The 13434-nt window shown below is 44.1% G+C and overlaps 1 protein-coding gene across 1 annotated transcript in view; it reads left to right on the forward strand.

Annotated features, from left to right (window-relative positions):
• The first annotated feature begins 12978 nt into the window (after positions 1–12978).
• LANCL3 (LanC like 3) overlaps positions 12979–13434 on the forward strand; it is a 38814-nt gene continuing 38358 nt past the window's right edge. Inside the window, exon 1 of the mRNA XM_015421364.1 lies at positions 12979–13427. Coding sequence (XP_015276850.1) covers positions 12979–13427 — 449 coding nt within the window. The remainder of the gene's footprint in view (positions 13428–13434) is intronic.

The following is a 13434-nucleotide window of genomic DNA, read 5'->3' on the forward strand; positions in this document are numbered from 1 at the left end:
TGTGCAGTCATGCTATGGCTTCCTGGGCCACTCAGCTTGTTCTGGAGGAACCTCTAACCCTCAGCAGGGGAAGGGCCTGCTGGGGGAATAAGAAAAGAAAACAATAAAGAACAGCTTCTGTGAACTCCCTCTGTGTGCACAAGCTTGGCCATTATCTGCTACAAGTTTATTACCCCACATGCGTATGTTCTTTATTATATTTTACAAAAGTAAAATGCCAAGCTGGTAATGGCAACAACTTTCATCACAGGACTTCCGGTTTCAGCGTTTCGCCGCTCAGGCGTGTCCCATCTAGCTCTGATGGAGATGCGCCAAGACTCAGTTGACGGGAAGGGTCTGAGAAAGTCCCAGACCCTCCTGGGGAGCTGAGGAGAGCCTCTTCCAAGGCGACGGCCAAGGAATTGAGGCTCACCTTTTCCCTGTAAGGTCCCATCGCCGCAAAGCCAATATGGCAACCAGAGACAAGTGCCGGAGCAAGCGGACACGATCAAAAGTTTAAAAAATGCTTCTAAAAGATGCCCAAGGCTCCAAACCGTGAGTTAAGCAACGCTCAAGTGTCACAAAGTGAATATGAGCCTCGGTAGAAATTAGAAGTGCCTACGAACAAAACATGGGTTGAGGGGGAACTCAAGACCCCCCTCCTTCCCAGTCAAACCTGAAAAGCGGTTTTAAATCGAGAACAATAGACTTTAAGCTAATCTAAACCAAAGAAAATCTTAACGAAGTCAGAAACTGCATGCTAGTATAAAGCCGACTAAAATCGGTGAACGTTTATCTTGTTTTGGAAAACTTACTTCTTGTTGATATTATAGCGGGGAGAGGGTGGAAAACGATGCCGGAGAAAAAAACACTCCCTGGAAATAATCAACCAACGACTCCCTCCAAGAACCAGGAAGTAAACACAGACTTTTCTACATTGTTAGCAGATGCACTGCACCCTCTAATGGAGCAGATGACTAATCTCAACACTAAATTGGACATAGTCCAAAAACAACTGACTCAAATGGATAAAAGAACTTCAGATACAGAGAAAACAATAAAAATGATGGGGAAAAAGACTGAGAGTATTAACAAAAGAATGGACAAAGCGGGTAAAGAAAGATCTTTGGACAAAACACAGCTAATACAGCTCTACGAATAAAACATTCTGCATTTCCAAGGGATTCCAGAAGAAAAAAATGAGAACCTAAAGGAACTCTTAGCAGCTGCTCTTGTCCCATTAATAGATTATAAACGAGAAGAATTATTGAATGAGGTGGACTTGGCTTACAGGATTTATCCAGACTTTATAAAGAAAAACAAACTCTCAGGAGATATGTATTCGAAATTCACAAAATGAACTACCAGGGATCTGGTGCTAAAATCCACAATGGGGAAGGCTTTAAAAATAAAAAATGAAGATGTAAAAATTCTGAAAGATATCCCCTTTGAAGTGAGGAAGAAGAGGAGACTTTATAAGGAACTTACTCTTTCTCTACAAAAAAAGGGAATACCCGATAGATGGTTATTTCCTGAAGGATTGCATTTCAATTATGAGGACAACAAAATTAAGATTGACCCTGTTCCCAAAGTTAATAAGTTTTTGGTTCAATTTTCAAAGCCAAATCAAAATAAAAAAGAAAAGAAGATGAAACTTTCTGCGGAGAAGGAAGAAGAGGTCGAAGAATCCTACTCATAGGATTCAATAAGCACCAGCTCAAAATCTTCAGAAACTTCAGAATCTGAAAAAGGATAAGCTACTCCCAAACTTCGGGCAAGAAAGAAACGCAAGAAGAAAAGACTCTGAAACTAAGATAGATGTTTATGCAGTTTTTGTTAAAACGATATTCAAAGCTAATTTTTATTCTTAAACTTTTATTTACAATGATCTTTATATTAGTAGAAGATATAGTTAAATATGCATGTAGTCCAGATCATGTCACCTGATCATGTCACATGGCTCCACTCCCCCATTTCCCAGTAGAATTGTAGTGTATTAGTGTTCCATTTCCCCATTCCAGTAGTTTTAGTGTAGTAATGGAAAAAAAATAAAAATTTCATTAAAAAAAAACAACTTCCATCACAAATGCTTTTCAGAGCAAGGGTGGTTTTGTATTTTATTTGATTACCGAACAAGTGAAGCAAAATGTGCCATAATCATTTTAGATAATTTTCCCCCAGTCCTTGATGGGTTAGATACAGTTTATTAGCATTTAGCGGTTTAAATGAGACAGGCAGAATACTAAATGTAAGCACAGTAAACAAATGTGAACAAAAATTGATTAGGAAATGTTCTTGGTGACCACCCTTATAAGCCCTTCATTTATCCTAATTCAAACTATCTTTGTAGATGTTTTTGAGTATGTGTATAACTCAGCGAGAGAAGTTTCACAGCTAATGAAACACTACTCATTTCTGAAGCAGATCTGTTTTACAGTGCTTTACATATATGTGAGGTGACAGTCCAAGGGATTATAATGGTGCAATTCTGTATGCCATCTTTGAACAGTTTAGAATGGCAAATAAGTCCTACACCAATGTATCTCAGATATGGAGATATCTGGAGATATGCTGGATCAAGCTAGGTTTGGACCACTGACCCTGGCACAACTGTACAAATGGGCAGTTTCAGGGGTGTGTCGTGGAAGGAACATGGCTTAGTTGGCATCCTAAACCTCGCTCTGGTCACACCCCTGATGTTGGTGTAACATTACACCACTAGCAGCCTTGACACAGCTTAAACACTACTAGGAGGGGATGTGGGTGTGGACCAATGTTTGTGCAAGGGTATGCTTGTGCAAGGGAAGGGGGGCAGTCATCATGTTATACCCATCCAATCAGACACTTGTTTTTGAAAAGTCATGGAACCCTCATGATGGAGGGTGCGGTGGAGCACATATGGATGCAACACAAAGATTCCTGCAGTGAACACAAGCAGGTGATGGTAACGAGCCTGATCAATGCAGCAGGGGAATCACATGGATGAGCTTGGTGGCGACTTACAAAATTAAAACGAATAAGGTAAAAACAACATAAAAGCAAATAAAGTTAAAATATTAACATTAAAATATTGATATACATGGCTATCACCATACTGCTATTAAAACAAGGCTGAGAGAGAGTGACTATCCCAAGGTCACCTATCAGAGTGGGGATTTGAATGGGTCTCCCAGACCATAGCCCAATATTCTAACCACGATGTCACACTGGCTCTGGATTGTACTGTTATATTTCACAATCAACATCTCTGAATCATGGGTTTGCAAACATTCAGCTGCAGAAGATTAGCCATACAATATGGAACCTTGCATGAAAAGATACCAGCTTTCAGTACTACCATTTTTATTAATTATTAATATACTATAGTAGTGCCTATGATTCAGGTAATGATGCTGTACATTAAATGATCCTCAGGGAATCAGCAAAATATAGTTTCTTGTCACCTGTTCAAAGATCTTACACCTAGTGGTCCCCCCCCCAAGGGTATAATCTCTGTTTTTCTTACTGGACTAGAACATCATTTTTTCTGCTATGAAGTAGCCTCCCCTAGACATTTCAAAAAGTCTCCAGCACTACCAAACATGTCTACAACCTGTGAAGAGAACACTGTGATTGCTTTGGGGCTGAGGAATAGAATGCCCCCATGAGAGCCTGTCTACATTTAAAATCTGACATTGAATTATGCTATTTGGCTATCCATCAGGTCTGGGAATGGAGAATGGATAAATAATCTTGTTACATCAGTATTTTAAACAGAACTTTATTAATTGCCGAACCAGAACAATTATTTCAGCATGTCTGTTTAATGTGCCTGAGTTGGGGCAGACCAGGGGTAGGGATCTCACTCCTGACCTTCGATGGAGCACCGTTGGTGCCAGCGCCAGAGGTTAGGAGTTTGCGAGTGCTACTGGATGCCTCCTTAACAATGGGGGCCCAGGTGGCAGCCACTGCCAAGTCAGCCTTTTATCATCTTCGGCTGATTATGCAGTTGGTTCCCTTCCTTGAACACAACGACTTGGCAATGGTGATGCATGCGATGGTCACCTCGAGATTGGACTACTGTAATGCTCTCTACATGGGGCTACCCTTGTTGCATATTCGGAAGCTATAGCTGGTGCAAAATGCAGCAGCCAGGCTGTTAATGGGCCTCCCACTACGGGAGCACATTCAACCTGTGCTGAAGGCACTGCACTGGCTACCGATAGCATACTGAATTCGCTTTAAGGTGCTGGTTCTTACCTTTAAAGCCCTACATGGTCAGGGACCTACATACTGAGGGACTGCCTTTCCCCACATGTTCCCCAGGGAGCACTGTGATCAGGGTCTCAACATCGACTCACCCTTCCCAGACCAAAGGATGCCAGGCTAGCCACAAGTCTGATAAATAAATAAATAATAATAAATGTGTGCTTACAATGGAAGTTATCAGAATAGAACCTTAGCAAGCAGTATACTAATTGTCTATTCAGGTCAATTTCTAGAGCCAGAGATTATAAAAGGGACACTTCTGTATCAGCTTGCTTTGGGCATGATCATGTCAGCTTAGCAGTCTAGTACACATTTCATAAAATGGCACTTTTAAGATCACTGTTTGAGGAAACAATGCCCAAGGAAGCATGCAAAAATATATTTTAACAGGCTGACATTTCCTGTGCCAGTGACTGTTGTCTGCGATGCCAAGAGACAAAGGCAGAAAGTGCAGAGGAGGAGAAAAATCCAGGTAAACATTAGAAATAAAAATAGCACTTCTTCTCAATGCTGATTAATTTGAGTTGCCCACAAAAGTGATGCTAAATAAATATATGTTTTGTATGCCTCAGTAAGAAATTCATCACTTTAATGTAAAAACTGCTGTGTGCCATGCAGATCAATAACAAATAGCAACATTGCATAGGTATTCAACCCATATCCATTCCATTCCAACTAATTCCAATTTTTATTTTAAAGCAAATCAAAATGGATCTCAAAGTCTGAAAGTTCTTATAAATATGTTTCATATTGTATATGAATATGCATGAATTATTTATTTTATTTACTCATGATGAAAATGTGCAACTAGAATAATGAATATTCATTCCGAATAAGAAGAAAAAAAGAAATTCAGGATGGAATTCAGAAAATTACTATGTTGAAATCCAATGAATTATGAAAGATGTTTTTAAAACCATCTACTAGGAAACAATTGCAGGGAACAGTTAGTGATTTAAATTCAGTTCAAGAAGACATAGTTTTTGTTCTTGTTTGCCCCACGTTAAATACCAAAAGGGTACCTATAATTGGCATATCTTTGAAAGTTTTAAAAGTTTATAAAATGCTCAGAAAGCAATGCAGCCATAGGACAGCACTGGATAGCATGAAAGGTAGGAAGGAAGATCAAGAGTAAGCCACAGCTGCTGAAATCAGTATAGGTCAGGAGGAGTAGTGGAAGGTGACGCTGGTGGAGGATCTATCATAGACACGGGCAGTGTCACTTCAGGCAAATCTGGTTAGTACTGCACAGAAAAAGCCAATGGTAAACCACTTCTGAAATCTTTTACCTCGAAAACCCTATGATGAGACAATCCAAAACAAAAAAAGTGCTGGAAGACAGAATCCCCAGTTTGGGTAGATAGAACTCAGCACAACTATGAATAGCACTATTCTTAATGATGCAACTGAACTAAAGCCGAAAGAATGTTTGGTTGTTGACGTGAACAGATGTAAATGCAAAGTCCAAAGCTGTTAAGCAAATACAATAGGAACATGGAACGTGAGAAGTATGAATCAAGGTAAACTTGAAATGGTAAAATGAGAAATGGAACATTTAAACATTGCAATCCTGGTAGTGAGTGAATTAAAGTAGACTGGATTAGGACATTTTCAGTCAGAAAATTACAAAGTGTTTTACTCTGGAAATGACAAACACAGAAGAAATGGAGTCGCTCTAATACTGAGGCGAGATGTAGCACAGGCAATCAGGGGCTACAATGCAAAGTCTGACCTATGAGAGCCTATTTGGTTCCCTCCCCCCTCCCTTCCCCCCTCCCCTTCCTTCCTTCCTTCCGCTGTCATGTCACAGCTGACTATGGTGACCCCCATAGGGTTTTCAAGGCAAGAGGCGTTTGGAGGAGGTTTGTCATTGTTTGCCTCTGCATCAGCCCCACTTAGCTTCGGAGATCTGATTATTCAGACTAGGCTGGGGCTATCCAGGCCAGGGCCCCTCCTCTGTACAACAAAATTATTTTCAGTAATAATCATGATATAAAATAAATAAAACAAAAAAGCTGAGAACTACTGATCTGCAATAATTTTGTGAATATATCCCGTGAAATCTGGTTCCAAATACTGCATGAGGCCCCAGTTATTTTTGAAAACTTCCAGATTCAGGCCACGTTGAGAACTGTTGGTCTGCAATAATTCTATGAATATATTCTGTGAAATTTGGTTCCGAGTTATACAATTAGCTGCTTTGATCTGAGAGGAAGATGGGCTTAAACGCAGGCTTACCTGGGAAACACATGGCTGTACACCAGCTGCACATGCCTGCATAGAAGAAGAAGAAGAGAAGAAGAGATTGGATTTATACCCCGCCCTTCACTACCCAAAGGTGTCTCAGAGCGGCTTACAAACTCCTTTCCCTTCCCCTCCCCACAACAGACACCCTGTGAGGTAGGTGGGGCTGAGAGAGCTCTTGACAGAAACTGCTCTTTTTCAAGAACAGCTCTTATCAGAACTACGGCTTGCCCAAGGTCATCCAGCCAGGTGCAAGTGGAGGAGTGGGGAATCAAACCCGGTTCTCCCATATTAGAATCTGCGCACTTAACCATCACACCAAACTAGGAAATTTCCACCTTACATCAGTGACATCATTTTGTCACGGGAGGTCTATGGACACTTTTTGTATGTCATCTGAGGGTGCAGTGTAACATCCATACATATGTATTGTGTCATGTTCAAGAGCTATTATTGTTGTGAAGCAGGGCGTGGGAGCATACTAACATTATAAACAGTAACTGTTGGGTTATGACCACCAACCTCAATACAGAATTAATGCATTAGTGTGAAACAGAAATATGCAACAGACTATTGCTTAATAAATTTATTTTTATTTTAGTACAGATTACATTCATATTGTTGATGGTTTTTCCTTAGCGTTTTCTTCCTTATTGCATACTATGCTGAGGTTCCCCCTTTATCTTCATTGTGGCAATGCCAGCTGATGTCAAGCACAGAATCACAGTCCAAGCAAAGTGGGGGGTTGGAAGCCCAGTAGAACCAGTGCAATGTGCAATGCCCAGCAAACCTAGTCCCTTCTGTTCATAATATCAACAAAGGTTTGCTACTATACTGCTCTTAAATACATTCTGTCACCAAGCATGATAGGGATGAGAAGGTCTTGAGACCAAGAAGTGAAAATAAAGTGCAAGGGTAGACAGGCACAGAAAAATTACGTGAAGGGAGACAGAAATGAATGAAAAACATGTGGAAAAGTTGGAGAGAAATTAAGAGGGGGAAAGGTTGCTTTATCTTGCAGCAACATCCTAACTACTGCTTTGCAAGATCTGGCTGAGTTGGGTGAAAGTAAAAGAAGAGAGAAAGGCTAGAGGACTGGAGAAAATGACCTACAGGCTGGCAATTACAGTAACAACTATCAGCATGCTGGCTTGGTTGTATGATCTGTTAAGTAAGTTTGCTTCAGTCTTGGAGAAGGGAAGAGTAGCTGATCCTAGAGTGCTTTTTGCGATACTCAGGCTTCCCTGTGCCCCTTGTGGTTACAGCCAGAACTGCATTTTTAAAATAAAAGGAAAGACATTCTGCTTGATGCAGCATGATACTGGCTTCAAGGGCCATCTTCAAAGGCTTTCCTCAAGCTGTGCCCGGGTTGGACTACACCCCTGTCCCACCATTGGTATGCCACTGCCTATAATATCACACTTAATGGAAAGCCTATAAATATAACCGCCATTCAAGTTTATGCACCTACTACAGATGCTGATGAGGAAAAAACTGAAAGGTTTTATGCAAGTATCCAGGAAGAAATTGATCACACACCTCAACAAGATATGCTAATAATCATAGGTGACAGGAACACATAAGTTGGAAACAAAGCAGAATCAAATATTGTTGGAAGATTTGGGCTAGGAACATGAAATGAAGTAGGAGAGCAACCATAGAATTCTGTGAAGACAACCATTTGTTCATTGTGAACACATATTTCAGGGAATCAAAGAGATGACTGTATACATGGACATCACTAGATACCCAATATAGAAATCAGATAGATTACATAATCAGAATCAGAAGATGGAGAAACTCTGTTCTCTCTGCCAGAATAAGACCAGGAGCATATTGCGGTACATGCCATGATTTGTTATTATCAAAAATTAGAATAAAGCTGAATAAAAACACTAAAATATTCATAATGCCAAAATATAATCTAAACATCCCTGAGGAGTTTAAAGACCACGTAAAGAACAGCTTTGCGTTACTAAATTCAGGTGAACATGAACCAGAAGAACTATGAGTTGAAACCATAGATATCAAGGAAGAATGTGCAAAGACTATTCCTGTATCAAAAGAAATGAAAAGCCTCAATGGATGACTGAGGAAATTCTTAAAATTGCTAAAGCTAGTTGAGAAGCAAAAGTAACAGGTGACAGAAACAGAATTAAAAGACTAAACACAGTGCTCCAGCGACTCACATGTATAGGCAAAGACAACTATTATAATAATCAGTGTAAAGGAATAGAACAACAAAAAAGGAAGAACAAGAGATATATTTCACAAGATCCAAGAAATCAAAGGGAAATTTAAAGCATGGTTAGGCATGTTGAAAGATCAAAATGGAAATACATAAACTAAACAAGATAAACTAAAGAAAAGATGGGAACAATACACTGAAGAACTAGACGGGAAAGTTGAGAGGAGGACAGATTCTTTCCAAGATGAAATTTTTGAAAAAGAACCTACAGTTTCAGAAAGTGAAATGAAAGCTGCACTGAGAGCAATTGGGAAAAACATATCACCAGGACATTAACAGAGCTGCTCCATGCCACAGAAATGGAGTCCATCAAAATCTTAACACAAATATGTTAACAAATATGGGAAACAAAACAATGGCCCACAGACTGGAAACACTAAATCTACATTCCAGTTCTGAAAAAAGGAGATATCAAAAACTGCAGCAACTATCACATTAATTTGTCAAAATTGATGTTCAAAATCTTATAACAAAGACTGTTATCATATATTGTGCAAAAATGCCAGATGTTTAAGCTGGATTCAGAAAAAGAAGAGGCACTAGAGATCATATTGCAAATTTACATTGGTTACCGGAGCATAAAAGAGAATTTCAGGGGAAAAGCTTGTTTTTCATAGATTACAGAAAAGAATCAGCTTGTTTCTCATCAATTACAGAAAACATTTTGATTTTGTAGATTATGGAAAGCTATGGTTGGTTTTAAAAGAAATGGGTGCACCACAACATCTGATTGTTTTGATGTGCAACCTGTACTCTGGACAAAAAGCTACTGTTAGGACAGAATATGGAGAAACAGAAGGTTTCTAATTGGCCAGGGTGTCAGACAAGGATGTATTTTATCTCCCTGTCTCTTCAATCTGTATGCAGAACATATCATAAGGAAAGCTGTATTAGAGTTAGATGAAGGCAAAGTGAAAATTGGTGGGAGGAACATTAACAATTTGAGATATGCAGAAGATACTATGTTACTGGCAGAAAATAGTGAAGACTTGAAACAATTACTGGTGAAGGTTAGAGCAGAAAGTACCAAAGCAGGATTGCAGGTGAACATCAAGAAGACAAAGACTACTGGGGTTATGCTGAAATGAAATAAAACCAACATCATACCATGTCTTAGACTATAGGCAGCACTCCAAAAATCATGCCCCCAGGAATTTGTGGCACCACAAAACTGCAAAAACATGGTTCCAAAGCATGGATCCTCGTGGATCCTCAAGGTTTTTCAATTGAGTAACCTGAAACACAGGGGTCGTTTCATAGAAAAAGAGCTAGGGGAACTCATTAGCATAACTCATTAGCATATGCCACACCCCCTGACTTCACCGGAAGTGTGTCATAAGGCCACACCCCCTAACATCACCAGAAGTGTGTCATAAGGGCACACACCCCACCCCCAACGGTCCCGGCTGCCGCCGCCAGCCTTGCAGTTCCACTGCCGAGCCCCATGAGGGGCCCGGTGGTGGACCTCCAAGGCCGGCGGGAGTGCAAGGAAGCCCCGCGAAGGCCCTCCCTGGCCCCATGCAGGCAGGGGTGGGGAGAGGCAGGGAGGAAGCAACTTACCCTCCCTCTTCTCCTGCCTCCTCCTGGCTGAATGAGGGCCGGAAGCAGGGTGGCCAGAAGTGGGGGGCGGGGCTTCGTCATGTGCCCCACCCCCCGTACCTCACCCAGGGGAACTGCGATCCCCCACGAATTCCCCCTAAATGACCTCTGCTGAAACACACCATCAAATCACATAACATGTCCACGGCCACAGCTTGCACAAAAAAATCACAGATCCACGGCTTTGTGGTGAATCCATTCTGCAAAAACATGATTCTGAAGCACGGGTCCTCGTGGATGTTTGGGTTTTTTGTGTTGGGACACCCCAAACATACCATTAAATCGCATATCATGTCCATGGCCACAGCCTGCACCACAGAAATCACAGTGCAACGGCTCTGTGGCAACACCATGCTGCAAAAACATGGTTCTGAAGCACGGATCCTCATGGATCCTTATGATTTCTGCATTGTGTCACCCCAACATCACCATCCAATAATATGCCTTGTCCATGGCCACAGAATGCACCACATAAATCATATGTCCACAGCTCTGTAGCCATTCCACAAAAACATGGTTCCAAAGCACGGATCCTCGTGGATCCTCAGGATTTTTCAATTGGGTCACCCAAAACACACCATCAAATCACACAGCACATCCACGGCCACACCTTGCACCACAAAAATCACAGATCCACAGTTTCATGGAGAATCCATTCTGCAAAAACATGATTCTAAACTAAAGCATGGATCCTTATAGATCATTGGGTGTTTTGTGTTGGGACATCCCAAACATACCATTAAATCCCATATCATGTCCATGGCCACAGCCTGCACCACAAAATTCATGTTGCCATGACTTCATGGCAATTCCATGCTGCAAAACCATGATTCCAAAGCATGAATCCTCATGGATCCTTAAGGTTTTTGTGTTGGGTCACCACAACATCACCATTAAATCACATACCTTGTCCATGGCCACAGAATGCAACACAGCAATCACATGTCCACGGCTCCGAGGTGACACCATGAAGCCAAAACATGGTTCTGGATCGTGGATCCTCATGAATGCTTTGGGATTTTGTGTTGGGACACCCCAAACATACTATTAAAGCCCATACCATGGCCATGGCCACTACTTGCTTCACAGAATTCATGGATCCACGGCTTCGTGGCAACATGCTGCACAAACATCGTTCTGAAACACGGATCCCCATGGATCCTCAAAGCTTTTGCGTTGGGTCACCATGAGCACACGAACAAATCCCATCTCATCTCCATGGGCACAGGTTGCACCACAAAAGTCATGGATCCACGGCTTCGTGGCAACACCATAAAGCCACAACATAGTTCTGAAGTGGTAACGGCAGCGGCAACGGGGGGAGTGGTGTGAAACGTTCCCCCACCTCTCTGAGCCCCGGGGTGGTGGCCTCGGAGTCCTAGGGGCAAATTCCACCTCTCGCATGTGATGGCCAAGCGGCAACAGGTGAGAGGTCATTCTGGCTCCTCAGGTCTTGTTAGGGGCTCTTTAAAAAGTTATGGTTGCCACCGGCGGCAGCAGTGGTAGCGGCAGCGGCCAGGGGCAGGGGTCTTGTTAGGCCCTGCCTCTCTGAGCCCCGGGGTGGTGGCCTCGGGCAAATTCCACCTCTCGTGACGGCCGAGCGGCAACACACGAGAGGTCATTCTGGCTCCCCCAGTTCTTGTTAGGGGCTCTTTAAACAGTTATGGCCGCCGGCGGTGGCAGCAGCAGCAACAGTGGAGGGCCAGAAACATTCCCCTGCCTCTCTGAGCCCCGGGGTGGTGGCCTTGGAGTCCTAAGGGCAAATTTCACCTCTCTCGTGTGATGGCCGAGCAGCAACATGCAAAAGGTCATTCTGGCTCCCCCAGGTCTTGTTGAGGACTCTTTAAAAAGTTATGGCCGACAGGGGCTCTTTAAAAAGTTATGGCTGATTTTTGGAGTGCTGCCTATAGTCTAAGACATGGTCTGCAGTAAGATGGTGGTTTTATTTTGTTTCAGCATAAAAATCATATGAATTCATGAGGATCGGTGCTTTGGAATCATGTGTTTGCGCTGTTGTGGTAGCACGAATCTGTGGATGCCTGATTTTTGTGGTGCCCCCTGTAGATTAACACATGGCCTACGACATGATGGTAGTTTTATTTCGTTTCAATTTAAAAATCATGAGGATCCATGTAGATCCGACTTTTACCTTTCTCCCCCTTAAAATAAGCTCTATCGACATTGCTGCCCCCCTTGACACAGAGAGATTTTCGAGAGTAGAAATGGGGAGTTGGGAGGTGGAGGGATGGGAGGTCCAGGAAAGCAGACCACACGTGCCGGCTTCACATCGCTGCTCCTGCTGCTGTCGTCAAGAGGCGAGGTGGAGAGTGGCTGCCTCGTCTTCCCGGAGCACAGGGAGGGGGGAGGGGGGAGGGAGGCGGGCGGTCGTCTCCTGCTGATATTTCAACCGAGCCTGGCGAAGGGGAGCAGGCAGACGCAGCGAGCGAGAGAGCGCGCGCGATGCTTGGGTGAAGCGCGAGACGCCGCCGTCCCGCCCGGGGCTGGGGGAAGAGCCGCCTGACCGCGCCGTCCCCGCTGGGTCTCGTTTCTCGGCTTCAGTAGGCTGGTGCCGGCGGGGGGCTCCCCCCTCTCCCGCCAGCCCTCGCTCCGCCGCCGAGACGAGCCAGAGTCCCCCCTGCCGCCCCCGGGCTGCGTCAGCCATGGACAGCAAGCGCTGCTTCCCCAACCGCTTCGACGACTACAAGGGCAGCCTGCTGGGCGGGCAGTGCAAGGAGACGGCGATGTCCTTGGTGACGGCCACGGTCGACCGCATCCTCCAGGAGGTGCCTCCGCTGAGCGGCGGCGAGGCGGCGAGCGGCCCGGGCGGCTGCCAGGGCGGGCTGTACAGCGGCGTGGCCGGCGTGGCCTACATGCTGTACCACGTCGCCCGCTGCCCGCTCTTCGCCCCGGCGCGGGACTCCTACCTGCGGGCGGCCAAGCGGCTGGTCGACGCCTGCGTGCGCCACGAGGAGGACTGGGCCGACGGCGACGCCGACACCCGCCCTGCCTTCCTGCTCGGCGGCGCCGGCGTCTATGCCGTGGCCACGCTGGTCTACCAGGCTCTCGGCCTGCCGGACGGGGCTCGGGCGCTGGGCAAGTTCCGCGACCTGTGCGAG

This window comes from Gekko japonicus, unplaced genomic scaffold, assembly GCF_001447785.1.
Source record: "Gekko japonicus isolate JY-2015 unplaced genomic scaffold, Gekko_japonicus_V1.1 scaffold625, whole genome shotgun sequence".
NCBI classification, from domain to species: Eukaryota; Metazoa; Chordata; class Lepidosauria; order Squamata; family Gekkonidae; genus Gekko; species Gekko japonicus.